Genomic DNA, 27,751 nt, shown 5'->3' with positions numbered 1-27,751 from the left:
TGGCACAGGGGTCCCTAGACTTGTCTGCTGTATCTCATTCATAGAAGATGCCCCCCGCCATGGTCATACTCACCACTGTTTTATGTACCACGAGGAAGGAAGTCACGCCACGAATCACACCACAACGTGGCATCAACAGTAAGACACGTGCTGTTGGCAAATGACCCTAGTTGCTGAAATCCGAGGCAAGGCGGGTCTGGAGTGGGAATCCTCGTGTCCCAGTGGCTTCCTGGGTAAGCTGCAGAGACAAGTGCGGGCAGTGGTCAACCGTCATGTCTTCTCCCGGCCGGGCTCCGCTGACCCTCGAGGCTGCTGCTTCCCCTATAACGTGGCCATCCGGAACTTGGCTGCCAGACACCAGGGCCCAAGACCGGGCCAGGTGAGGTGCCCCGGGGTGGGTCTTGGGGTGTTAAAGATCCCAAGGAACCCCTCGTTGAAGATGGTGGCTAGTGGGCCAGGAGGTCCATGGCAGATCCTAGGGAAGCCAGAATACCTTCCTTCCGGGGCTGAAGGTCCCTTTCCACTGACTGAAGCAAAGGCAGAACTGCATCTAAACGGGGAATTGATTTTTGCCTTCTGTGTCTCAGGCAAAGTGGGGCACGTGATAGGGGCCACTCGGCAGATTCCATAGCCAATGGGGCAGGCAGGCCTAGTCATCTGCTCTGGGGTCTGGGACTTAGGGACACTCCGCTTCCAGCCCAGCCCCTTTGGCACTTCTGCAGCTGCTTGTCTCCCCACATCATTGGTCTCTGTCGTACGGTCCCACATGGCCAGCGACACCAAAGCTGCATCCTGATGGTCGCTTCTCTTCTGACTGAGGTCAGTAATACTAATCTTCACCGTAGCAAACACGTGTATGGCCCCCTACGAGTGCGGCCCCCGCACTGTGTGATGGTAACTCAGCTCATGCTTGCGACTACCCTCTGAGGTGGGGAGTAGAATCACCACCATCCCATTTTAGAGATGAGAAAACTGAGGCCCAGGAAGGGTAGGCAACTTGTTCAAGGTGCCACACGGGTGGTGGAGACTGAGCTGGGATTGGGTCTCATGGACTGGTTCCAAAGCCGGTGCCTCCACACTCTCCCAGGGCTGTGTGATGGGTGTGGGATTGATGGGCTGCTTTTCGGGGGCTACTGTAGGATACAGGGTTCCTTCGTTCTTCTGCCCACTCTCCCTCCCTTTCTGGCTTCTGCTTGGATACCTTTGCAGTTGGCTGACAACACTAATTTATAGCTCCCATTCACTCCCTGAGACAGGCAGCTTCAGTTAAGCCCATTTCACAGACGGGGAAACTGGGTTTTCAAGCCTGTATGAAATCTCAACAGCCAGGGAGTGGCAGGACAGGACCCAAGCCCCATCACCCGTGGGACTACAAAGCCAGAGCAATTAGCTCCTGTTCTTGGGTCCTCCCTACCATTGTCCCGTCCCCTACCCTCTCCCGGAGCGGCTTAGGCCCTGGTGCCCGTTGGGACTGCCTTGACCCCTCCTGGAGTGGGCCAGGTTGGCTTCCTCCCGTTCACAAGGTGCTTTCCTGCTGTGGGGAAGAGGGAGCATTCGCAGACCCTCACCTGCTGTCCGGAGAGCACACGCGGTGTTTTCCCAGCTCTCTGTGCTTATTACACCAGACCCTGTTCTCAGCACCTTGTAGGTGTTAGTGTCATTCCAGGGGCCCAGCAGTCCTAAGGAGAGAGCATTAGCATTATGCCTATTATCATATAAAGAAACTGAGGCCCAGAGAGTGTGTGTAATTCACCCACAGTCACATCACATTACTGGAACCCAGACTGCCAGGGTGAGTGGTACCCCCAGAACCAGACCCAGGGCTGGCCGCGGTGGCTGTCCAAGCAGCAAGAGGGCCACTCCTTCCCCTGCCTTAGCCCCTTAAGATGGCTGGTATCTCTTCCTGAAGCTCTGCCCAGTTCGGGCAGCCTCGTGCACACCGCACAGTGCCTTCCCATCCCTCCCACCCCATCTGGGGACTCCGCATGTCTGACATCCCTCCTGAACCCCGAGCCTGTGCTCGGCGATCCCCTCTCCTTTCTCACCGCAGAGAGGGCACAGAGCAGAGACCCATGGGACCCCATGGACATGCAGGCAAGACAGGCCCCATCTGAGCACACATGCTCCACTCCTCCTGGATGCAGGAACGATGTGGTGTGCACGTAGACGCCCACCCAGCTGGCCTGTCTGTCTGTCCTTGTATGACCCCCTGCCTGCCTCTGTTAGTCCTCCTGGGTCTCAGACAGTGCCGACTCCCTGTTGGGCCACAGACTGGCTCTTACCTGCTGTCATCCCCCAGCCTTTGTGTCAGAGCAGCTTGTGGGGGTCTGCGGCACGAGAGAGCATGCCCTGTGTCCGTGCCGCCACCCCCATGCGTCGTCAGCATGGCCTCTGTGCTAGCTGGCTGCCCGGGCCGAGGAGGGGAGGGTGCTGCCTTTCTCGCCCCCTGCCCTCCTCCTCTGTGGCTATCCTGGCATCTGTGTTATGTCGTGACTGGCTTATACACACGTCCCATCTGCTCCCCATGTCCCAGGCTCTTCGCAGCCAGGCCCCGCGATGCCACCAGCTTCCTTTCATTCCCTTTATGGAAAACCCCTCCACCAGTGATAGGCAGATGAGGGCTGTCCTTGACCAAGCAGGGGGGTGGCCCGTGACATTGGAGGAAAGCTCCCGCCCGGCGTGGTGGCCCCCAGGAGGAGCGCGGGCTGGGAGGGGCGTCCGTGGGCAGCGGGCGACACCATCTGTGGCCGTCCTTTGTGCTGGCAGCCGAGCAGTCCCTCCATCGCCGCGATCCGGCAGGCCTCGTGCTTGGCGTGCAAATGAGTTTCCAGATGCCCAGTACCATCCCCCCCGCCCCCCCGCCCAAGAAGCGGTAACTAGGGGCTTGGGAGAAGAATGGAGCAATCTGGAAATTCATTTCTGTTTGTTCCAACCTCTCTGAATAGGCTGCCTCCCCCTCCAGCTGTGGCAGATGTGTGCTGGATGCCTGCTTTAGGGACGTTTTGCCATGGTTCTGGGCAGACACCCGCCAGGGTAGGGGTCTCTCTGGCATCCTCCTCCCTGGACAGGTGGTGGCAAGATGAGCCTGACAGAGAAGGGCAGGACACATCTTTTAAGATGTAGCTCACCCATTGGCATCCCCTCCCGGAGGCAGAACAGGTGCTCTCCTGGCCAGAGGCATAGGCTGGTGTTCAACCCCTGCTGGCCTCTTTGACTGGTGGTCTTTGGGCAGCACACAAGCAGAGCAGACAAACCCAGCAACCCTAGAGGACCCCTCCCCACCCTGACCCCATTCCCCGGGAGAACCACTGCCTGTCCCTTGCGCAGCAGCCTCTGTGCTTCCCCGGGAACAGGTATGCCACCATTGTGGGCAGCTGCCAGTGGGACCGTGTGCACAGGGCTCTCCTGCTGGCCTGAACAGTGGCCTCTTGGCTCCTGCCCACCGGGTGAGGGGCAGGAAGGAACCCACCGCTCCCCATGACTGGCAGAGTTGCTGTGGGCCTGGGCAGGGGCAGACAGGACTGCAGAGGGTCCCAGCCCTGCCTCTCAGGTCTGTGCGCCAATGGGGCACTCGGTCCAGGATCTGGGCAGTTTGACATGACAGCCCTGGGAAGCCACTGCAGGGCTCTGTAGGGCAAGGCATCTTCCCCAGCGCTCGCTGAACATGGTGATGGGGGCGGGGGAGTTCGGACGAGGCTGGAGGGCTTCCTTGCTAAGTTGGTGGGGCTGGAGTCCATGGCCACTCGGTTTTTGCCTTCTGAAGGGTTTCATCTGCTCTGCCACATTTTGGTCCCGGCTTGGACTTCACTACTGGGGCAATGGGGCAGGAGCACCCCTTCTGTGTCTGCCCCTCTAGCTGTGGTTACTGGGAGCCAGTGACTTCCCTCACCTGAGCTCAGTCTGCTTATCTGTCGAATGGGGTGAGTGGCTGGCATTCTGGATCATGCAGGGTGGATTTGGAGAAAAGGACACAGAAGCATGTCGTACAGCATCTAGGTGGGAGAGCCTGGAAATGAGGAAGTGGGCTCTGCGTCCAGCAAGCGGCTGAGCGGTTGTGCTTCCACGGGCGTCTATCAGACTGGCCTGACTCCTTCCAGAGCTCTCAGACCCGGCTGACCAGTCCTCATGGCAGGAATGGGGCAGTGGCCGGGGTGTGGTCACCCCCTTTTGCTCCCACACCATCTCAGCAATCCCCCCCCCCCACGCACCCCTCCCCACAGCGCTGCGAGGAGGGCAGGGCTGAGCAAACTGAGGCCCAGAGAGGGTCTCTGAGCTCTGTTGGTTCACGTAACAAAGTGGTGGCAGCCCAGCCTTTCCAAATCGTTCGTGCTTGGACGGACTGGCCAGATGAACTGACCAGGAGGGTGCTTCTGGCCCCTGACGGCCACATTAGGACAGTGAAGGGTGATTGCCCAGTACCCCTTTAGTTAGCTTCAGCTGCTCTTCTCTTGGTGTTCAAGGGCTCGACGCCCGGATGTGAAGATCCTCCTGGGCTTCTGCCTTCTGTGCCCCCGGCGCACTCTGGGTTAGCCCCCCACCTCACCCTGGGGCTGCCCTCTGCCCTGCAAGTCCTTAGTCCTCCTAAGCGTGGGTGCCCAGCAGCACAGGGACCAGCCTCAGGTCTCCCTGGAAGGCACGGGCACTTTGGTGGGGAAGACTGTCAGGAAGGAGCCCACGGGCATTCCTGGGATCATCAGGAGTCTTCAGGAACGCTCTGGATTCCGGGTGACTTTTGCCCCTCCTACCCTGCCCCCCGAGGAAAGGCCATGTTGAGCTGACTGTCCAGAAGCCTTGCTGAGAAGTTAGGGGGAACCCAGCACTTCCTAAACTTGCCCCACATAGGGTCTGTGCTGGGCTCCCTCCCTCCCTCCCGTTCTGGTGGTCTCTCCTTGACACCGTCTCTGACATCCCCTCCATCGAGTCCATGCTCACCTCTGGCCTGTCTTTCTCAGAGTGAGGGCCATTGACATTGGCCCTCCTTCGGGGTGGCCGTCCCACTCTACAGGTGAGAAGACCAAGGCCTCCTGAGGAGGCTTGGTGGCTCTCCTGGTGTCACACGAGGGTGGAAACACCCAGTCTGGGAGGATGAGGTGTGGGGGCGGACATAGCAGGGGGAGGTGGCCACGGGGCTGGCTGACCATCCTGTCCTTCCTTGTAGCCCTGCTGTCCTCCTGGTGTGAGGAGCTTGGCCGCCTGCTGCTGCTCCGACATCAGAAGAGCCGCCAGAGCGACCCCCCCGGGAAACTCCCCATGCAGCCCCCCCTCAACTCCATGAGCTCCATGAAACCCACTCTGTCGCACAGGTAAGTGGGCGTGTATCTCCGGGATGGGCCGGGGTCTGCTGGGCGAGCACCGGGCAGTGCCCTTGCAGTGGAAGACCTGGAGGGTTGGGGTGGGGCACCAAGCAGCCCAGAGGATATTCTGTGTTTTCTAAAATGCAGCTGTTTTTGAAATCCTGGTGGAGGAGCACTGTCTCTTCCCCGTCACAGCAGAGGTTGAAAGTGCTGGTCTTACCCAGCGTGGCTGCCCTGTCCCTTTGGTGGAAGGCTGCCTCTTCTTTTAGGTTCTAGACTTGAGGCTGAAGCTTAACTGTCCCGAGCCCAGGGCCTTCCGTTTCTCCTGAGCAGGGTCCTGGGCAAACCCAGAGATACCCAGGGCCCACGAGGGGCTCGGGAACATCACAGAGCTGGGCTCCCACCAGCAGATGAGGACAGAGCCAGCCCAGGCGGAGCAGGCAGGAGCTGAGTGAGGCTGGGCTGTCGGTGCAGGGGCGGGCTCCAGAGAAGCCCGGGATCACAGGTGGGAATGCCTTGGAGGAGGCCGTCGGGCCCCGAGCAAGTGGCCAGTCTGCCCGGCCCCAGCCTCGGAAGGAGCACGTGTTCAGGATGAGCAAACCCTGCAGTCAGTGATTCTGCAGTTCCCTGGCTGAGCTGGGCCCGCTCCCTCTGCATGCTCTGCCAGATGACCCCCGAACAGCAGGGCCTGCCCTGCTGTCTGCTTTCCCTCCGCAAGTCCCCCTGATGACAAACTCAGGAGGGTACACTTGTAGTCAGAGCTAGGCTCTCATCCACGACCCAGCCTGACTGAGGCACCCGTAGCCCAGAGCATGCGGCAGGTGACCTGGGTCCCACCCTGACCCCTAGACTCAGGACAGCGCCCCCTTCTGTGGGTGTTTCTCATTGCGGGGGGGGGGCACTGCCGGCATTGGGTCAGGGCATTCAATGTCTCGGTCCCTGCCCACTTGGTTGTTCTAGTGCCCCCCACCCCAATGCTATAAAAGCACCTTCACACATTTTGAGGGGGTGAGGGTATCACCCGTGGTTAAGAACGACGGCTCTAGAAAGGCAAAACCTGCCTTTGGCTGCTGTCCTCCCGTTGCCCTGGCTCGGCAGAAAGCCGCAGGGCTTCTCCGTCAGGGCTGCCAGCCGCTCTGCGCAGGCTGTGGCTGAAGGGAGCCTCAGCGGTCTGCCTATACTTTAGGCCCTTACCACTCCGCCCTGCCAGACACCTGCCGTCTCTCGTTACCTCCCATCTCCCGTCCGTCCTTCCTGTCCTCCTCCAAGCCACTGCACGAAAGCTGTCCCGGCTGGTGGACCGGAGCCCCGCAGCCCCACGAGAGGCCTGCCTCGCACCTGCTCAGCCATGACCGTTCAGGCTGCAGAGTGCTGTGGCTCTGGACCCTGGCCAGGCCTTTGCCAGGTCGTTGCTGAGCTGAGCTGAGCTGGAGGCCGGAGACCGTCCTGTCCTGGAGTTACCCGGATGAAGGATGTCTGTGCTCCGGGGAGCTGCATTTCGCTAGCTGGGGAGGAAGGCCCACTGAGGCAAAACTGAGACCCGACAGATGGAGGCATGTTTAGGGTTAGGTGACAGGCAGGCCTGGCCTGGGGGTCAGAAGGAGGAAAAACGGCTAGGCTGTCAAGAGGCTTCCCAGAGGACATGGGCCTTGACCTTCAAGGACAAGGACTTGGTCTCAGAGCTGGGTAGGTGCATTCCGTGAGCTTGAACTGGTTTTTCCTCAGGGGGCCGTGACGCAGTGCGCTGCTCCTGATGCCACACTGGTTCAACTCCCTGTAGGGAGCCATGAATGACAGGAGGCAAAGACGCAGCCTCTCAGAGATGGGAGAGCCCCATCCCCCGGAAGAGTTGCTGAGAACTGATGGAGAGCCAGTTGCTTCCACGGAACGTGGCCTCCTCACATTCTGCACCATACCTCCCTCCCCAAATGACAGAGCTAGAACAGAAAGCAGGACCAGAGCAGGACAGTGACTTGCCCAAGAGCACACAGCCGGTGAGGAGCAGGACAGTCCTGTGCCCTTCACTCTGCTCCTGCTCCTGGCCATTCAAGACCGGTGAGGGGGTGTCTGGCTGTTTAACCCAACTCTGATCCAGATTTGCCCTATTTCCCAATTCTGTACGATGCCACTACCAGAAAGAAGGGGCATCATTTGAACATGGACGGGTCCACATCCCTGCAGACCCCACGCTGAGGCCAAGGGCACATTATGGTTGATGATGCAAGGTGGGCCATTCTCTACTTCTAGCTTTGTGAGTTGCCCAGGAATCCCCAATAGGAGGCATCACATTTTAAGTCCTCATGTAATTTCCCAAATAAGAAGGAAAGTCAGGTACTTTTCACAGAGAGGAAAATTTTCAGGCCCCTTCCTTCGCTGCTGGATTGAGTGACTTGGAGAACAGAAGCCCCTCTTTCCCTTTTAATTCGGGAGACCCTGGGCCACGGGGGGTGATCAGGATTTGGGACTTGGAGGGGTGTCGCTGTTTGAAAACTCAGGGGGGCTTGTCTGTAGGCTCTGAGGACTAGTAAGTAGGAAAGGGTGGGGGGTCCCTGAGAGCCCGGAGCGCCAGGCTGTCTCTGGGGGACCCTGTGACTGTCATGCTTCCGTTAGCTCTGGAGCCACAGTCCCAGCCACTTAAGGGGTAGGTTCCCTGGAGGTGGGCACCACAGCATCAGGGCTGGAGACAACAGGCACACAGTGGCACTTGGTACCACACACACACAAGGATCAGAGGGCTCAGGCGTCCCGCGGCCACTGCTGGGGGTGACAGCAGTCTTGGGGGAACGACAAGCGCCCACGCGTTGAGGAAGAGCTTTATGGTCTGTGGAGCTGTCCTTGGAGTGGCTCTGAGGCTGGCCGGGATGAGGGGCTGTGTGGATGCCGTTCTCTCTGCTCTGCAGACGTGTGCGGTGCTCCTGACCCTAGAAGGAAGGCCAAGCCTGGGGCTGGAAGGGGCCTTGGGCTCACAGCTCCCGCCCCCGCCGTCACCTGGACGTGCTGCCAACGTACACTTCTCCCTTCTCTCTCAGATTTAAAGGAGTGGTTAAAAAAGCCGTTTGTAATTAGCACATTGTCCCTATGCAAATCAGTGCTGCAAAAGTAATTAAAAGCCTAATAAATCTCATTTACATTCCTAACTTAATTACAGTCAAAGCCCGCTAGAGCTAAGGATGACTCCAAAATCAAGGGGTGCCGCCCTTCCTCTTCCAGGGGATGGGTTTGTGTCTCCTCCTCCCGCCCCCTGGAGAGGCGCCTGGGTGCACCCCGGGTGCTCCGGTTTATGCAGTAGGTGGGCGGCACAGGCACTGAGCCAGGCCCCCGGGCGTGAGTGTCTTCACTCTGTCCTCTCCGGGCTGGGGGCCTCTGGGCAGCTCTGGAACCTCTCTGTGCCTCAGTGCCCTCATCTATAGTACTAGAAACAGCAGTGCAGGACTTCCAGCGCGGTCGGTGCCAGCGGACTCCGACGCACTCACTCTGGTCAGCCAACAGAGAGGGGCTCCATCAGAGCAGAACCCCCAGCCGCCTCCTTTCCTTGGTGCCGCCACACCAGCTTCTCTGTGCTCATCGTTCGCTGCTTCTATGGAGCTGGGCCCAAAGCTTAGGTTGTAATGGGTCCTTCTTCTTGCCCCCAGAAAATTTTTTAAAAAAAGAAAGGGAGGGAGGGAGGGAAGAAGGATTGATGAAGGAGCCAAAAATCCTGCTCCATCGGTTCCAGATTGCTAAGATACAGGATCTTTTCCTTTCCTCCTTCCTACTGAAAAAATGTAAAACCCTCCAACATGCAGTCAGCTGCGCAGGTCCCTCCGCGTTTCACCGCGGGGAGGGAAGGAAGCGGCCCGAGTAATTGTGATGATGGAGAGCCCCGTTAACGGCTCCCCTAGATGAAAGAGGGTGGGGGCTTCCGCTCCTCACTGGCTTGGTGTTTCATTAGCGGGAGCTCTTCAGCCTTGCATGGAGACGGACCCATATAGCCAGATCAGGGAAATTAATTCGGGTCTGACAATACCCTTAATAGGAATTTGTTCTTTCTCCCAAATAAAGTGGCTGTTAGGAGTGCAAGGGAAGAAATAACTCAGCCCTGCCCGCCTCTTCCCTCTGTGAATGTCTGTGTAGACGCTGCCACAGGAGGTACCCAGGAGCCAGGAATCAGCACTCCACTCTTGCTGGGCTTTTACTCATTTTCTCACATTTAGCAAACATCAGTCAGTGCCTATGGAGCTGCCAAACAGACATGTAAATTGTCTACGCTAACTGCAGTGTGAAAAGCTCTTTTATGTGACAAAAAGAGCTGAGGGAATAGAGGAAAATGTCCTTGGTTCTGCTTAAGAGAATCACAAAAGGGAGTGTACCCAGGCTGGGCTTTGGAGTATAGGTAGGAGTTTGGTAGGGGGCAGGAAGGCAAAGGAACACTTAAGGAACGCCCCCAGAGGCTTGGGAAATCTGTTCAATGGGCAGTAATGATAAGAACATCCCCCTCTTGTAGCATTTTTGGAAAACTTGTGAGCACTGTCATCGTATCATCAAGTAAATAGGGGCACCTGCACACACTCAGCATGGAAAAATGGAGAGAAAAGTGGAAGTACAATTTAGCAGGGACTCAGTGCCCGGCTCTGGGTGAAACTTTACCTATATTCGTATGCTTCATTCTAGGAGAGTGTTAGTCCCATTTTACAGATGAGAAAGTCGAGCTGACTTAAGTGATATGTCCAAGGTCATAGAAATTGTCAGTGGCGCAACCAAGGCTTAAACCCAGAGACTCGAAGTTTAGAGCTCCGCTATTTAGCAGGGCCTCCCTGTGCCATCTGAGTATTAGTCTCATGAACATCTAGTTGGAGTCCCTGAATATTTTCTGGGATACTCTGTGCAGGTTTGTTTTTGGTTTTTGGGTTTTTTTTCCCAGGCCACTGGGTTTTCTCTGCAGCCAGTCTTTGAGACTAAACTTTTACATGTCCTCTGTCCCTTCATGCTGGGTGGCGTCCCCCAAGAAGCTTAGAAGTTGTGCCCCTTCTCAGAATTCTTGGGGACTGCTAGATGTCCCTCATACTGTGTGCCCCCCTTGCATTACCACCATCTCTCTCCTTTTTTTTTTTATTTGAGAAGGGGGGTGGAGGGAGAGGGAGGGAGAGAATCCCCAAACAGACTCCCTCTGGGCACAGAACCTGATGTTGGGCTCGATCTGATGACCCTGAGATCATGACCTGAGCATGAACTCAGAGTCAGCCGCTTAGCCGACTGAGCTCCCCAGGCGCCCCTCCCCATCTTTGTGCGGGGAGGTGCTGTCTTACCAGATCCTTAGCTCCCTGAGGCAAGAGGATGAGGTCAAGCCCACCTAGCAGTCTCACCCTTGATAAGCTCCAGGACCTTGTGACCCTCAGCTCCTACAGATGCGTCTGAGTTGAGCCCCTTTAAGGGATGAAATGAGTTCTTAGGTGAAAGTCCCTTCACCTAGTTCCTTGCCTCTAGAAGCCACTCCATAAACCATAACAACAGCAGCAGTCACCAGTTTTAGGTGCCAGAGGTAAGCTGCATGTGCTCACGTTGCCTTACACGTGGGAGCTCACTCAGACCTCCGGACAGCCTTCTGAGAGACATACTGTTATTGTCCCATTTTACAGACAAGGACCCTAAGGCACAGAGAGAGCAAGTAGCTGCTTCATTAGCTTCCCTCTGTTTCTCTCCCCGGAGGGCGGGTCTCGGTTGCTGGGAGCCAGTGCCCATGGGGTCACAAGCGCACTGTGGGTAGTCAGCAGTCAGGTTTAATGAGTGGACACAGTTACTCATTCTCAGGCTTCCTTCTGAGGAGGGTATGGAAAGTCGGTTTTTCTCTCTGGCACTTTGGTTAGCAAAGGCTTTCTGAGTCCAGTAGGTGTGTGGAGACATCATGCCAGGTACAGGTAGCCTAAGTCAGGACTCCTAGGACGGAAGGAGAAAGGCAGCCTCTCCATGGGCCCCCACTCAGGCCCTGTGAATGTGAGGAACAAGTGGAGCTCAAGCCAGTGAATTTCCCAAGGGCTTCCTGGAGGAGGTGGCCTTTGGAAGAGGAGCCTGGGAAGGATGAGTGAGGAGTGAGGAGGAAGCATTCCAGACTAAGGATGAGGGTCAGGAGGAAGCGTTCCAGACTAAGGAGGCACAGCAGTGGTAAAGCAGCTGCCTCCCGTGAGGAGGTGCTGGGTAGGCAGAACACTGCCTAGATTACAGGTGGCTGCTGGCACGGGTGCCTCTCCCGGGGGACTGGTGTTCTTGCGGTGGTTTTGGCTGGATGGGACTGCCACTCATGCTGCAGCTTTCAGCATGAGAGTGGGCTCTGGGGTGGTGCACGATGGGGTGTACCCACTGGGGGTGCACAGAGCTGGGCAGGATTACTAAGAGTAGGATGCTGACATCCCAGCAGCCCTGGCCTCCCTCTGAACCACAACCCACTATGAAGAAGGGGAGAGAAGTGGTTCCTAGCAGGCAGTTCCAAAATGCCAGGACCCCTGACCCGGGCTGACCTCATCTGCAGTACTTGCCAGTGGAAGGAAAGGCCTCAGGATACCCCCTTCTCCCACAGGCTCCCTAAGGCTTCCTCTTCATCACCCCAGGCCCCCTCCCACCTTGGTAGGGCCCAGGAGCCGGGCTTGTCCTTGTTCCTCGAGTCCACAGGGAGCTGTAGCTGGGCAGCCCCCCGCCCCCTCGTGGTGGTGTCTGAGCCCGGGCAGAGGCGGTGGCAGGGCCGACTGCCATGGGCCTGTGGGGGCGAGAGCCTTCCCTGCGACAGCAGGAGCCGTCTCCCCAGGAGATGAGTCACAGCCGTGTTGGTGCGGCTGCCACTTCTGCTTCTGCAGCAGGTGCGAGTGGGGGCGAGCAAGTCCCTGAGACCGCCCCTTCACGCGTGTGCCTGTCTCTGCCCCCACGTGTGCACGGCACCGTGGCAGCAGGGTGCGTGTGCAGACCCACAACCATGTCCCTAGCCGCCCGCAAGCACTCCCAGGATGGGCCTGGGACTCTGGGGGTCCCCTTCCAGCCAGACGGTGGGCATGCCGAGTTTGGGAACCACAGTTAAGTTTGCTTCTCACCAAGTTTCGGGCGGAGAGAATGAAACAGGAAGGAGCTGGTTTCCGCCCACAAGGCCCACCCACGGAGCTGTAGGGCGGTCTGGGGCTGGTTTGTCGGCCTGTGCAGTATCCCGGTGAGCCGGGGCCTCCCCACCCGAGGGGGTGAGGCAGCAGCTGCCCGCTCCCCCCTCCCCCAGGTGCAGGTGGGGCCCTGCCAGGCTCCAGGGGCTTCCAGAGGGCTCTCCTTCTAAGCCTGCCAGGCACATTCTAAAAGGACATCAGCCTGGAAGGTCGCTGGGAGCTTGTGGGGCAGAGAAGACGCACACTTGTGCTGTTAAGTTGCTAAGGGTCCTGTGTTCTGTCCTGCACACCAAGGTTGAGAGCCTCACAGGACAGCTCGTGTCTAGGGGTCTTCTCTCTTGGTCTAAACTAGTCTGCAGGGCTTTCCTTCAGGCTCCTGGTATGCCAGGCCCAGGACCAGGTGGAACCCCAGTCCTTCGTGATTTCTCCCAGGGAGGTCCTTCCAGCCCAGCTGTGCTCAGGACCAGGCTCATAGCTTCCTTCCCTGGGCTTCTCCACCCCTCCTGAGCTCTCTGGGCTCCTGGATTCACAAGCAGCCCTCCCAGATGCGAGTATGAGCTGTCCTCCAGCTTTGGTCAGTGCATCTGGGCCTCACCTCCTCTTCACTGGCCCACGCTGTGTCTGGCTGGCATGAGTAGGGGGCAGGCAGGAGGTCTGGGTTCCTGAGGGCCTCTCCTCTCCCCCTGGAAATCATGAGTAATGCCCAGGTCTGTGTCCCTTTCTAGCAGAGAAAACCTTTCTGGCTGCCTCTTCTTCTTTGAGCCACATCAGACTTGAACTACCAAGGCCTGTGTTGTCCAGACCGCCTTGACTGAGACCCACAGTAAATATGCGTAGTACACCATGACCCAGGGTACCCACACACTCGCGCGTAAAATCAAGCCACTGAGGAACATTATTTATTCTTTTTTTTTTAATTAACATATAATGTATTATTAGCCCCAAAGGTACAGGTCTGTGAATCGCCAGGTTTATACACTTCACAGCACTCACCATAGCACATAACCCTCCCCAGTGTCCATAACCCAGCCACCCTCTCCCTACTCCCCTCCCCCTGGCAACTGGAACGTTATTTATTCTTACCGTGCGCTCACCCTTAACTGCTTTCTGTTTAATTCCCTCTTTTTCCCCTCATGCTGGTTTGATGCCATGACCCAGTCGTGTTTCATGACCCACAGCTTAAAAACTCTGAGAACAGAGTAGGGGAATGTCCTTCCTCTGCCCATTTGATAGATGAGAGGAGTCGGTGCAGACAGGCAGGGGAATTTGGACGGGAGCTAGGGCAGAACAGGACTCATGACCAGGGTACAAAAACAAACAAACAAACAAAAAACAAAAACAAAAACAAAAAAACAGGGCAGGAGGAAAAGGGAGTAGAAGGGATGGGGTGGCTCTTACCCCAGGAGATCAGGGCAGGCTCCTCCAGCGAGAGGACTTGTGAGCAGAGATAGGAAGGAAGCCAGGGACTGGCTGGGCAGAGAGGGTGTCCGGGCAGGGGGTGAGCAAGCCTGGGCGGACAGTGACACAGCCTCACCTTCCAGTCTGATCACCCCTGCAGGGCCCTGCCTGCCTTGACTGCATTGGCTGCGGAGGGCTCTACCTGGAAAGAAGCAGGCATGAGACTCAGCCCCCCGCCCCCCACTGGCTTCTCCCTGCCTGCCTATCCCACAGGACAGTGCCTCCCCTCATGAGTCCTGACCTCAGGGCTGGCTCCCAGCACGTCCAGGGCCGGGCCTGGCTTGCCTGCTAGGCCAGGGTCTAAGTTCTCCAGGAGTGAGCAAGCCCTTTTGCCTTCTGCTGACTTCCTGTGCCAGACGGAAGCATGAAGTGCTTTCCCCCAACACCTCCCCCAGACCCACCCCCCATCCTGGTAGCCAACAGTGCCGCCCTCCAGGCCTCCCTGCTGTCAGGAAGCCGTGCAGGGCTGCTACAACACATCTGGGTTCTCTGTGTTTTCTCCCCCCTTGGGGGTCATGTCCAGGGTTGTCTCTCCATGAGAATTACAGGGAGTTCATGCAGAGACAGCCCCAGCTCAGCACTCCTGGGGGCTGGGACCCCAGCACTTTCTTCATGCTATAACCCTGACAGCCCCTGCCCCCTCCTGGGGTCACTCTTCACCTGCACCACAGGAACTAAGAGGAAGCCATTATTGAGCACTTACTGTGTGCAGATCAGGGTGTTGGGGCTAAGGTCAATTAGTCCTTGCTTCTGGTGTTTGGGGGCTTCTCAGGAGATGCCCCCAAACACGGTGGGTGCTTCTGGGCCTAGCAGGGAGATGGGGCAATGGGGCCATGGCTGACAGTGCTCCGGCAGAGGTGGGAGCCATGCGGGGAGGCAGGTTAGGGTGGGATTAGCCAGAAGGGTAAATCATGTTGAAGTGTGTGAGTTTGGACTTCGCCTTGTAGACACTGGGAGCCATCGAAGGTCTTTGATTGTGGAAAGGGTCTTGGGTGTTTAAGGGAGCTTAGCTCGGTGGGGACGTGCGCAGGAGACTGGGGCCAGAGCAGGGGAGGAAGCATGGCGGGCAGGCCTGTACCTGTGATCCAGAGGCAGGAAGGCAGGGTAACGTAAGGAACTTCTTGCCAAAGGCCAGATCAGGTGGGCTGGGTGGCCAACCTGCTGCAGAGTATCGGGAGGAAGGGGGAAGAGGCGAGCTTCGGACTGGGGCCATTCCGGTGTTTTCTGAGAAGGGACTGGGAAGTTCCAAGGGGAAGCTGGCACGGGGGAAGTAGAGCTCTTTCTGGAGAGACACTTCGAGTCTGAGCATGGTGGAAGGAGGAGCTCAGGTGGGGCCTGGGGGTCTGTCTTCTTCCTTTGGACTTTGGGCTAAGGTGAGGCAGACAGCCATGGGGGTGGGACCTCCACAGCAATGGGGGGAGACTTGGTCACTGGCACGATTTGCCACCGCGTGAAGCAGGTCTGTTTTGCATTGGACCCCATGCCAGACATAGGGGGTCTAGACAGAGATGGGGGTCACCTGGGTTTGACTGGAAGCTGTGGAGGACAGTGAGGTGATGGGACCCTCCTTTGTATGCAGTCCCTGAGGATCCCCCTTCTGTCTCCCTCTGCAGTGATGGGTCATTCCCCTATGACTCTGTCCCTTGGCAGCAGAACACCAACCAGCCTCCCGGCTCCCTCTCTGTGGTCACCACAGTTTGGGGAGTGACCAACACATCCCAGAGCCAGGTAAGAGCCTGTCCTGCCCGCAGCCGCAGCCTCTCCCCAGCAGGACCATCCCTTGAGCATGGGGACCTTAGCATCATCTCCCATGCCAGCCGTCCTCGCACTGCCCAGCTGGAAAGACCAGCTCCTGGGGCACACTCAGCCGTGGGCACGCCACTACCCTCCATGCTTGCTCTGGAGGGCAGCAGCTGGCCCCTAGACCACCATCCCCATCTGTTTGAGGGTGTTTCTGGGAATAACGTTCATCTTCGGAGAGCTGGGGGTTCTTCCCTAGCCCACGTTTACTTGGGTTGGATAAATAGGAGAACTTCTTGGGTGTTGTTGGTCTCAGAGCTCCAGTGTCTGGGGTCTTTGACCTTGGGTAACCCCGGATAGATTTCAGCAAAATGGTGAGCTTTCAGCTCGTGACACACCCCTCCCGCTGGCCAGCCCGCCCTCCTGCTCTCACCCCTTCCTCTTTCCTCCACGCCTTCTTGTCCAGTCTGCTTGGCCTCTGCCACAGGTAGGGGCTGGTGGCCGCCCCCGAGGGCAGCCCCAGGCTTCCCTGCAGTTTCAGGCCACAGGCACCCCTCGGCCAGGATCCCGCTGCCCTCCAGAGTTGGCAATTTGGGCTTCTCTTTGCCCTGACAGAGCAGCAGCCCAGTTCTCTGGGCATCCAGACCCCTTGGCAGGGGAGGGCTGAGAAGTCCAGTTCCTTCCACCTACAACGGAGGGCAGGACCAGCCCCTCCTGGTTCCATCACAGGCTGGGGTTCTTATCCCCTGCACTGCCAGCTTCCAGGCCGCATTACCCACTTCGAAGCATTTGTATGGTCTGGGGACTGTTCATGCCTCCAGGTTCTCCCCTTTTCCCTCTGCCCTCCCCCATTGTACCATTTCAGCTGTGCCCCCCACCCCCCGGTGTCTCCTCTTTCCCTCCCACGCCCCCTGGGGCACCACTTGGGTGACAGCCTCTCTGCCCACAGGTCCTCGGGAACCCTATGGCCAATGCCAACAACCCCATGACTCCAGGCGGCAACCCCATGGCATCGGGCATGACCACCAGCAACCCCGGCCTCAACTCCCCCCAGTTCGCCGGGCAGCAGCAGCAGTTCTCGGCCAAGGCTGGGCCCGCTCAGCCCTACATCCAGCAGAGCATGTACGGCCGGCCCAACTACCCCGGCAGCGGGGGCTTTGGGGCCAGGTGAGCAGCTCCCCCGGGAACAGCTTTGGCCCTGCCCTTCCCCCTCTGTCCTGGAGCAAGTGTCAGGTTGAAACGCCCATGGGCAAGGTGCTCGGGGTTTTTTGAGGCACCATGTCCTCCTCCAGAAGGTGGGCTCCCCATGGCAGCGAGATGCAGTTATCTCGTGCCCAGGAGGGTCCACGCAAGCAGGACCCACTTAGGGCTTCGGGAACACAGCAGCTTGCCTGTCGCCAAGGGGCACGGAGGGCTGCCAACCCACAGGAGGCCCCTCTCCCCTATTTGGGTTCGGAGTCCAGACGCCTCCCCGTCTGTGAGCCCTGGGGCAGGAGGTCACGGAAGGACCCTCATTCTCCCCCCCCAGCCTCCCAGCCCAGGGCTGACAGTGGGTTCATCTCTAGATTCAGGCAGTGTCTAAGTCTCCCCTTCTTCTCCTTGCAGTTACCCCGGGGGTCCTAATGCCCCCGCAGGCATGGGCATCCCTCCGCACACCAGGCCGCCCGCTGACTTCACTCAGCCCGCGGCTGCTGCTGCAGCAGCTGCGGTGGCGGCGGCAGCAGCCACGGCCACGGCCACAGCCACGGCCACTGTGGCAGCCTTGCAGGAGACGCAGAACAAGGATATAAACCAGTATGGACCGGTAAGGGCCCCGCTAGTCCTGGTCCAGCCTTGCCCCCCCCCCCCAGCAGAGTTGGGGTGTTGATGCCGTGTGTGCTGGAAATGCTGATGGTGTCAGGGTGCGTCTGGGTTTCCTTGGAGGCATGTGGACGGGTGTGTGTTAGGACGTGGGTGTGTCAGAGTGGTTGAGTATGGTGGGTGGGGAGGCCGTCTGGGTGCTTGTGTTTGTTCTGCGTGGGTTTGTGGTTCGTGCGTGTCTGCGAATGGGGATAGACGTTCTTTATCGCCCTCTGGGTGCCTGCTCACCAAAGAGCGGGCTCAGTGCCTAAAATGCCTTGTCACCAGTGTGTCCCCGTGGTGGCTTCTGAAGAGCATATACTCTTAGTCATCCCATCTGTGGATTGAACCCAGGTCCCATTTCTGTTCCCCTGACCTTCAGGACTGGTGGAGTGAGAGGAGGGAGGGTTCCCCGAAGGAGTGGAGGATGGGACAGGAGATGGGGCTTGGAGGAAGGGGACAGCGGGGCAGGTGGGCAGAGGTGGGAGCTGGGATTGCCTTGGACTTTGTGGATGGAGGGCGTGTCTCCACTGGCCGAGGGCGGGGCCAGGGCTTCCAGGAAAGGGGCTCCTGCCTCCATCCTCATTCCCCTCCACCCTCCCATGCCCCTCCCCACCTCTGCACCTTCTTTCCCATTCCCTGCCTGCCTCCCTGGAAATGCTGCCTGCTCTCTGGAGTGACTGCACCCCACCCCGGAACACCCCTTGGGCTGCATATTTCCTGTGCGGCCTGCAGAGGGCAGTGGTGAGCCCAAGAGGCCTGACATCCCTTGGGGCCTGGTCACCAGCTGCAACCCCACAGGAAAGTGCCCCCCTGGCCCAGAGCCTCCCACCTCCCCCACCCTTCCCTCCCTGCACTTTCAATGCATGTGGCATTTTATTCTTTTTTTTTTCTTCTTCTCCCGTTGAAGGTCTGTTCCTCTTTCCAGATGGGTCCCACCCAGGCGTATAACAGCCAATTCATGAACCAGCCCGGGCCGCGGGGGCCTGCCTCCATGGGGGGCAGCATGAACCCCGCAAGCATGGCGGCTGGCATGACACCCTCGGGGATGAGCGGCCCTCCCATGGGCATGAACCAGCCCCGGCCGCCCGGCATCAGCCCCTTTGGCACGCACGGGCAGCGGATGCCCCAGCAGACCTACCCGGGCCCCCGGCCCCAGTCCCTTCCCATTCAGAGCATAAAGAGGCCATACCCAGGAGAGGTGAGTGTGACAGCAGGCAGGTGGTCGCCAGGGTGGGAGGTGGGGTGGACCCAGGGCTTGAAAAGAGATGGGCTGTGGGCAGGACCTTGGAAAGGGCAGGAACTGACCAGCACCAAACCTGGACCAAAAGTCTGAGCCTTAGGACAGAGTCAGGCTTCTGGCTTGGAGACCAGCTCTGCCATTTCCCAGCTGGAAGCCCTTGATCAAGTCATGTTCCCTGCTGGAGTCTTGGTTTTTCATTTGTAAAAGATGGCGCTGATCCAGCCCACCCCTGGGGTCGCTTGGGAGATGTGAATGAGGAGCTGGACAGGAAGCACTGGGCTGGGGGCCGGCATGGGCAGCAGCAGCTGCGGTTGGCGTGGTGTTTTGTCTTGGCACAGACACTAGCTGGGTGGCATTGGTAAGGAGCAAAGCCTTCTTGGGTCCACGTTCCTCACCTGCACACGAGGGCTTCTTTCTTGCAAGAGTGAGAGAAGGAATAAAAGTCTGTAGATATCTAAAGGCTGTGCATGTCAAAGAAGCGACTGGAAGGCAGACAGCGTGCTTCTTAGGGCTCTTCTCAGCCAACTGTCAGCTGCTCTTTCAGGAGGAACACTGCCTCACTGGCTGCCCAGCCAGCTCAGTGAAGGGAAAGGTGAAGATTTAAGGAAGCAAAACCCACACCCATCCACTGGCAAATGAGACTCGCAGAAAAGGGGATCACCTTCCTAGAAACCTGTCTAAGCAGGAGCCCATAAGGAGGTGACACACAGGGGGTATCCGGAATGAAACGTGAGGTCAGAGAAAGAGGACTTCCCGGAGGAGGTGTCATAGGGCCTTCAGTGAGCCGTGGGAAAAGCTGGCAGCCAATGGCCTATCTGGGTAAGGCTTTATTTAGTTCACCTGCAAAAGACACAGGGACCCTAGAATCCTGACCCAGTGCCTGCTCCTCAGGAAGCCTGCCTTGGTTCCTTACCTAGGCAAAGCTTCTTGCTGAGCCATCTCCATCACAGCTCTCTGTTTGTCGCCTCTTCTCAGACTGGCTCCCCCCACCCCCACCCCACTTGCCTCCAAACTGTGGCCTTCAGCTTGGCCTTGTGGTGGGTTTAGAGGCCAGAACTTACGTTCCTCGAAGGTCTGTGTGATTCCCTCAGCATTCCCCCTAGCTCAGGCTTGACCATTGTTGGAGGTGTCCTGAGTTCAGAAGGGGAGAGTTCAGGGACCTCCTCAAACACAGGGAGCCTGGCTCAAGCCCAGATGCTCCTGGGTGGCACCGATTCAGGAGGCACCAGCCAGAGAAGGACCGTGCTCTCGAGGTCCTGGCTGTCCTTGGGCGGGGAATGCTCAAGCTCCTGGTCTCATTGCCACACACAGTCCCCACAGGAGTTCTGGACCCCTTGCAGCCCATCTGTCCTCAGACTCCCAGCATCCCTGTTGGCTGGGCTAGTGATGCCATCTGCAGATCCAGCTTTGGGACTGGCGGCCCCTAAGGAGGAGATCCCAAGAAAGGAAAGGCAGAGAAAGTCTCAGTCCTTGCCCTGATGTCCACCTGCACCTGTGAAGGCACACACCGGAAGCTTTGAATTATGTTCACTGAGTCATCCTCTTCATGGAATGCTGATGCTTCCCCATTTACAAAATGCCTGGCACTGGGCTGGGACACTGCGGGATCCCGGCCCGTGTGGCCTGACCCTGTCTGAGAAGGCGGGCATCACCCTTCAATGCTTCTAGAATCTGTGAGCCGTCGGAACGCTGGGGCAGGTGTCAGACTGGCTGGTCCCACACGGGACTCCTCTTCGGTGGCCTGATGGGCAGGCTCCCCTCCACCCTTGCTCCTCCAGTGCTATGACAGGAACCACACAGTCACCCACAGCAGCCACCCCTTTCGCTGCAGTGTGAGGGGCAGAGGTCCTCAGTACTGACACAAGACACCTCCTCCTCTCTGCCGCTGAACTCTGGACTCTGCTTTCATTTGCTGAGCAAGTGTTTATGGAGGGTCTGCTCTTTGCCAGACACGGGGACACAGCCAGGACCTCTGAGCCTAGAGGCAAGAAGGACAGTTTAAGTAGATAAGGAGACTAGGAGAAGAAACCACCAACCTGGCGGGATGCCCTGGCCTGGAGTGTCTGGGTGGCAGGTGGCCCTGAGGGTCCCCTCACCTTACGGAGCAGGGAGGTGGCTGCAGGGGTGGACATCGGCGTGTCAGGGGTCACCTTGTAGATCCTCGAGGACAGGGGTCCTTCTCTCTCGGTTGCCTGTCTTGAGAGGGTTGTCTGGACCCCCCACAAGCCTGCTTCTCTCGACCTCTGCACGCATGGCCCAGAACTGAACATCCGTGTGTGCTGTTCGGTGTGGGGTATGGAGCCAGGGCCCCTCATATTCAGCTTCCGAATGCAGGGGTTGAGGGGGTCCCCTTTCCGGAAGCACATCCCGTCGTCTGTGTTCACCTGCCACAGACCAGGCGCTGGGAGACACATAAAGGGGGCTTTAAAATCGAGCCCCCTCCTAACAGGATGAATGAGAGTCTCTGAAAGCGGGTTACTTGGGGGGAGGCTGCTCACAGGGAGGTGGCCCCCAAGCCAGATGGGAAGAACGTTGTGTCCCCAGATGTAAGGGCAGCAGGGGGGCTCAGACAGCCTCTGTGCCGCCACCCCCCTCTGGGTGGAGGAGGCAGTTTGTGGAAAAGGGCAGGGATGAAGGTGTGGGCCAGGGTGTTCCAGGCCTTCTGGTAAGTGGCTTGGCTCCACGACACTGACAGCCTTTCTCCTCTCCTCTGTCTGCTGCCACAGCCCAACTATGGAAACCAGCAATACGGACCAAACAGCCAGTTCCCCACCCAGCCAGGCCAGTACCCAACCCCCAACCCCCCACGGCCGCTCACCTCTCCCAACTACCCCGGGCAGAGGATGCCCAGCCAGCCGAGCACCGGACAGTACCCGCCCCCCACGGTCAACATGGGGCAGTATTACAAGGTGAGTCCCACCACCCCACCGGCCCCTTTCTTCATCTCCACCTCATATCCCTGCCCCCAGCTGGGTCATCTTGGTCCTGTGTGTCCCCTGAAGTCACCAGGGGGCAGGCAGAGATTTCCGGAGGTGTCCTCGAGAGCTCAGAGCCATGGCCAAAATGTCATGCTGGCTTCTCTTGGTTCCTTTTCTCATGGGGCTCAGACAAGGGCTTTCCCCTTCCCTGTTGCTGTTTACAGCATGCACCGATGATCATAAAGGAAGCACAGGGTTTTTTTATTTTTTTAAAGGTTGTATTTATTTATTTGAGAGAGAAAGACAGCGAAAGAGGTAACACAAGCAGGGGGAGTGAGAGAGGGAGAAGCAGGCTTCCTGCTGAGCAGGGAGCCTGACATGGGGCTCGATCCCAGAACGCTGCGATCATGGCCTGAGCTGAAGGCAGACCCCACGCCTGAGCCACCTAGGTGCCTTGGAAATAACTTTTTTGTTTTGTTCTGTTTTAATAGCATTCATCTGGTTATATTAATACTAAGTTCTAAACCTTTTTCTCCTATTGCCCGTGACTGCCCGTGAGCATCAGCATGTTACATAGTTATTATTAAGGTTGTCATTTTGAATCTGTTTCTTTTGCTTAACGTGAAATCAGTTACTTGCTGTTACAGAGTCTCTGCGGTTTTCAGTTTTCTAGGGTGCCTCACCTGTGGATCTAAGCCACACTGTATTTTATCGTTCCCTTCCTGTCTGACATTTGCGTTGTTTTTGATTCTTCACTTTCAAAGTAACACCGTGATGGATATTTCCAGGCATCTAGCTTTTTCCTTCTTTGGGATCATAAAGTTCGTTCTCAGGAGCACAGAGAACTCTGGACACACTTGATGTGTATTTGCCCAGGAATCATGCTAACTTCCACAACCACCCAGCCACCACTCCAACTTCAGCATTCTGGGTGTTTCTGTTTTTGTGAACTCTTGCTGTATCACTAGCTGTGGACAGAGAGAGAGGAAATTCTGTTCCGGGATGGGGAGGGGGTGACCTGCCCTACCCCTTGGGGGTCCCACTCCGCACCCCAGCACTGGATGGGCCTCATCAGCATCCCCTGTATTGTACTCCTGGCCAGTTTTCATATTGGGAGAGAAAGCAGGCTTCTGGTAGCTTCTCCACCTTCCACTCTCACCACATCATGTGTCTTGCATTAACAGCCAGAGCAATTTAATGGACAAAATAACACCTTCTCGGGAAGCAGCTACAGTAACTACAGCCAAGGGAATGTCAACAGGGTACGTTCCACTTTTGATCTGGTGTATTTGTGTGTCTAAGGGGCCTGGCCGTTCCCACCTGAAGCCCATGGGTGGGGCTGTACTCCCTAGTCCTCAGCTCCTGGGAGCAGTGATGCCCAGACAGAAGCCACAGGTCTAGGCAGGTGGGGCAGGGTAAGGACTAAGAGCAGAAGGGAGAAGGGCTCCTAGGGAGCCAATTTCCCGGGGTCCTGCAGGCTCAGCTCCATCTGAGGACCGCGCTGGGCTGGAGTGATGACATAGGCAGCCAGAGACCCAAGTGCTGGCCAGGATGGAGGGATTTCCAGGGGGACTGGCTCTCCACCCTTCGGGGAGCAGGGACTACAGCCCCAGGACAACCGGGTGGGTGGGGTATATATCCAGAGCCATAGTCCCTCCCATCCCTGTGACCCCATAACCTATGTGTGGTTTCTCTTTCCCTCCAGCCTCCCAGGCCAGTTCCTGTGGCAAATTACCCCCACTCACCTGTTCCAGGGAACCCCACGCCCCCAATGACCCCCGGGAGCAGCATCCCCCCATACCTGTCCCCCAGCCAAGATGTTAAACCACCCTTCCCACCTGACATCAAGCCAAATATGAGCGCTCTGCCGCCACCTCCAGGTGAGTGCCCCACCTTCTCCCTCTGTCCGGCCAGCTCCCCCTAGGGCCCTAAGGAGGGCCAGGAGCCAGGGGGCTTAGATGTTGCACTGCCTGTGGGGGCTGGGCATGTGGAAAGGGCAGAAGGGCTTTGACGCAGGTAAGCCCCACCCACAAGGGAAATTTGGGGTGGTTCTGGGCCACCCACAGCCCTGAGCCGCTGGAGGCAGGAAGCAAAAGCAGCTCCCAGCCTTGGAGAAGAGCTGGGTGGAGGAGCCTGGGGCTTCCAGAATAGGGAGTAGGTGGGGCCAGAGGGAAGTAGCGCCAAGATGAGGGGGACAAGAGATGCAGGGATCGTGGGGATGGCATGGGGCAGACTTGGAGAAGCAGTGGGCTCCCTGGTTTGCACACAGGCGGATAGCCCAGCTTCTGTGGCCGTGTTTACACACACATCTGCACAATCCCAGCTTCTGTGGCCGTGCTTACACACCCACCTGCACGGTCCCAGCTTCTCTGGCCATGTTTACACACACACCTGCGCAGTGTCAGGAGCCTAGAGCCAGGAGTGTATGTCATGTGGGGACGCAAGCTCCACCCACCTCCCCTGAGCCCACACTTGTCCGTGCCCACGGTGGCACCGGCGAGCGGCTCACCTGCGGCTCTCCTGCCCAGCCAACCACAACGACGAGCTGCGGCTCACGTTCCCGGTGCGGGATGGCGTGGTGCTGGAGCCCTTCCGCCTCGAGCACAACCTGGCCGTCAGCAACCACGTCTTTCACCTGCGGCCCACGGTCCATCAGACGCTGATGTGGAGGTGAGTGTCGTGCTGGGGGCCCAGGTCCAAGTTGGGCGGGAGAGGCCTCTGCTGGTGACCTCCCTGGCCGGGCATTGCCCTGAGCGGGCAGTAGCAGCCTCTGCCTGCTGCCTTCACCTGCTTGGCCTCACTGACTGGGCCCCGCTCTGGGCAGGGTCTGGGGGATGTCATGGGGAACCTGCAGGCAGGCCGTGGCAGGTACAGTGGCCCAAGGGCAGGGAGCAGCTTTGGCTCACTGTAGGCCTGAGGGAATGGTCAGGGATGATCTCCTAGAGGAAAAGGTGGCTAGCTTAGACCCAAAGACCTTCAAGACCCAAAGACCACTGGCAAGAGGAACTTGAACATGGCTTGTTCAGGCTAGAGCAGGAATGTAGAGGGATAAGACTGGGTTGGACAGGACCAGTAACCCCTACGCATTGCCAGAGGCTGGCCACTGAGCCAGGCCACTGCTCAGACGTCCAGACACACCAGAACACAAAGGCTGAAGGTCCAGGCTAGGCCGCACCCTGTGTTCTCTGCCTTCTACACCTGACCTCTCTTGATCTTATCAGTGGGCCGTGCTTTTCCCATTGACAGTGAAGTAGAACAGGGAGTTCTCCCAGCAAGCGGCAGAGCTGGGACTCGGGCCTAGTTCTCCTGGATGCCAGAACCCATTGGTGTCCTCACTCTCAGTCCTTCTTCCTCAGGCAAGACTCACACTGCCCTGCCACCACTGTGACCAGAGTCTCTCAGCTTCCCAACAATGGGCAGCTGAAAGGCACAAGATGAATATGCACTGGGCATATCCACACAGCTCGCTCAATGCCTTGACCCTGCAAGGCAGGCTTCAGCAGGAGCTACAGACAGAGCTGGGGTGGGTGGAAGGGCCCAGGTGCTCAGGCAGGAGGGTGGAGAGACCCCTGTGCAGAAGCCCTGCTCACCCGTCCATTCTTACCACAGTGCCCTTACCTAGGAGGCATCCCGTGGCCCTGGCCAGCGTAGTTTCCACACATACGTGGTCGCTGCTGGGTTCACAAGTATCTTCTGTGCTGTATGTCTGGCACCCAGCAGGGAACTGAATCAGATGCAGCCCAGGCCTGGGTGCTTCTCCCAGCTGGAGTCTGGGTTGGGCATAATCAGCCTCCCAGCTGGTCTGCTCACATTAGTGTCTGTCCTTTCTGTCCCTCTATCTCTATCCTGGGGGAGTGGCAGTCACCCTGATAGGGAGGGGTCTGGGGGAGACCAGCAGAGCTGTGGGGTGTGGCTGGAGTCAACAGTATGAAAGAGCATGGGTGGCCGGGAGGGCTTTTGGCCAGGGACATGGGGAGAGGGGCTGTCCAGGGTGGGAGAGGAGAGTGCAGGAGTTTGAGGGCAGCTGTCACAATGGAGGACGCGCGGCCCCGAGGACCTCGGCTGTGGCCAGGTCACCCAGGCCATGGGCGGCACCATCTGAGCGCTGCCCCGCCCCTCAGGTCTGACCTGGAGCTGCAGTTCAAGTGCTACCACCACGAGGACCGGCAGATGAACACCAACTGGCCGGCCTCGGTGCAGGTCAGCGTCAACGCCACGCCCCTTACCATCGAGCGCGGCGACAACAAGACCTCCCACAAGCCCCTGCACCTCAAGCACGTGTGCCAGCCGGGCCGCAACACCATCCAGATCACCGTCACGGCCTGCTGCTGCGTGAGTGTGCGGGCGGGGGCGTGGCATGGGGAGTGCCCCTCTGGGGCGCGGCCGTGTCCTCGCGGCTCTGTCCCCATCCCCGTAGCCACTGAAGTGACCTTTCAGCAACATGCCTCTGCACACGTGCGGCGGTCCCTTGGGGCTATGGGATAACCTTCAGAGCCGCCAGGCTCTGGCCGTAGAGGTGGCCTTTCCCACTCTCTTGCCACAGCTCCCATCCTGTCCATACACATGCCTCCACTTCCTCTGGCGGGTCCCTCCTCCTGGACACCTCCCAGTGCCCACCACTGTCTTCTGCTGGTGGAGGTCTGTGTGCCTTGAAACCAGCACTGTCCTGGCTTCATTCACAAGAAGTGTTTATATTCTAATCAACCTTTGACGCAGACCCACTCCATCAAGTCTGGAGTTAACTTTCTCCCTTCTTCACCCAACCCTGCTGTCTCAGAATCGAGTGTGTATGTGTCCATCCGATCTGTGACCTGCTCTGGGTCCCCATCTGAGCCACTCTCCTACCCCCAGAGATCAGGGCCTGCACATAGGGCTTGTTCAGGGACATGTGGGGAAGTAGGTTGCCTACCCCACTCTGCTGGCCTCTGTGGGGGACACGGGAGAAGGAAAATCACTGATCCTGCCCTTACAAGCCTAGGGACACTAAGGCTACCTAGAGACAGGAGTCACAGAATCAAGAGCCTGGAGAGGCTCTCGAGGGTTTACAATCCTGGGAGGCTTCCTGGAGGAGTGAAAACAGGGATAACACTCTGTCAGGAATGGTAGAGAACACATGATGGGGGGTAGTGCTGAGTGAGGTCAGGAAGTGAGGCCAGCTCCAGTCCTGATGCCGGGTGTCCCATAACCTGATGCCAGGGGTGTTTCATTGTCAGCCCAGGCCCCAGGCAGCTGTCCCAAGGGGTGACCCCTGCCTGGATCTCCAGGCTCACCAGTCCCAGGGCACATCCTGGGGCCTCAAGGGGACCTGTTCTAGAGTGGTATCACTATGGATCATGGACCCTTTCCTGTGCTTGGCCTTCAGGGGCCTTTGGACATAAGTTGGGACCACAGGGAGGCGTAGGGGGACCATAGGGCGGGGACTGAGCCCACACTCTCTTCTGGCAGTCCCACCTCTTCGTGCTGCAGCTGGTCCACCGGCCCTCCGTGCGCTCAGTGCTGCAAGGCCTCCTGAAGAAGCGCCTCCTGCCAGCTGAGCACTGTATCACAAAAAGTAAGTGTGGGGGCACAGGGAGCCAGAACCAGTCGTAGCCCGTGTTCGTTGTCCAGCCACATTCATCATCCACCCAGGACTCGCCTTGGGCTCCGTATACAAACCACAGGGCCCACGTTCCCCTTGGCACCAGTCCCCATCCCCAATTCATGTCCCTCCTTCTGGAGCCGTGGGGATGATCAGAGTAGCATGGCCTGTGAGACCTCCCTAGCCTGTTCAAATGGGCTCACAGCACAGGGGAGTGAGGCAAATTAAAAGGAAACGCCATGGTGTAGACAGGCCAGGCAGGCTTCCTAGAAGTGGTGATCACCTGGAAGATCACCTCTAGGAACTGGACAAAGGGGATCTTCAGCAGAAGGGAGGCCCAGGGGTAATTTCCCGACTGGCCTCCCCAGCTTGACTGCTGGAGAGAGGGATTTGACTCAGAGTCAGGTCCTTTGGAGGAAACACCCAGGTCATTAGTGAGGGGCACCATGCCGGGAGGTGCCCTGCGGCGCCTCCCTCTCACTCTGCTTCTTCACATGACCTCCTGAGCCCCTGGTTCCCGCCAGGCACGGGTCCATTCCCATTTCTGCCCTTGCAGAAGCAAATGT

At 58.2% G+C, this 27,751-nt stretch overlaps 1 protein-coding gene across 7 annotated transcripts in view; it reads left to right on the top strand.

Annotated features, from left to right (window-relative positions):
• Positions 1-27,751, top strand: part of ZMIZ1 (zinc finger MIZ-type containing 1) — a 232,659-nt gene that overhangs the window by 192,165 nt on the left and 12,743 nt on the right. For 5 of the 7 annotated variants that reach the window (XM_059169783.1, XM_059169782.1, XM_059169781.1 and 2 more), the window contains 11 exons: positions 5,159-5,303; positions 15,481-15,595; positions 16,557-16,774; positions 17,213-17,411; positions 18,357-18,647; positions 21,416-21,598; positions 22,792-22,869; positions 23,313-23,487; positions 24,136-24,277; positions 25,729-25,939; positions 27,053-27,158. In XM_059169783.1, coding sequence (XP_059025766.1) covers positions 5,159-5,303; positions 15,481-15,595; positions 16,557-16,774; positions 17,213-17,411; positions 18,357-18,647; positions 21,416-21,598; positions 22,792-22,869; positions 23,313-23,487; positions 24,136-24,277; positions 25,729-25,939; positions 27,053-27,158 — 1,863 coding nt within the window. The remainder of the gene's footprint in view (positions 1-5,158; positions 5,304-15,480; positions 15,596-16,556; positions 16,775-17,212; positions 17,412-18,356; positions 18,648-21,415; positions 21,599-22,791; positions 22,870-23,312; positions 23,488-24,135; positions 24,278-25,728; positions 25,940-27,052; positions 27,159-27,751) is intronic. The other 2 variants (XM_059169784.1, XM_059169779.1) reach the window with 1 other exon arrangement.

Source organism: Mustela lutreola, chromosome 4, assembly GCF_030435805.1.
Source record: "Mustela lutreola isolate mMusLut2 chromosome 4, mMusLut2.pri, whole genome shotgun sequence".
Lineage (NCBI taxonomy): Eukaryota > Metazoa > Chordata > Mammalia > Carnivora > Mustelidae > Mustela > Mustela lutreola.
This window is presented reverse-complemented; position numbering and strand designations above follow the sequence as displayed.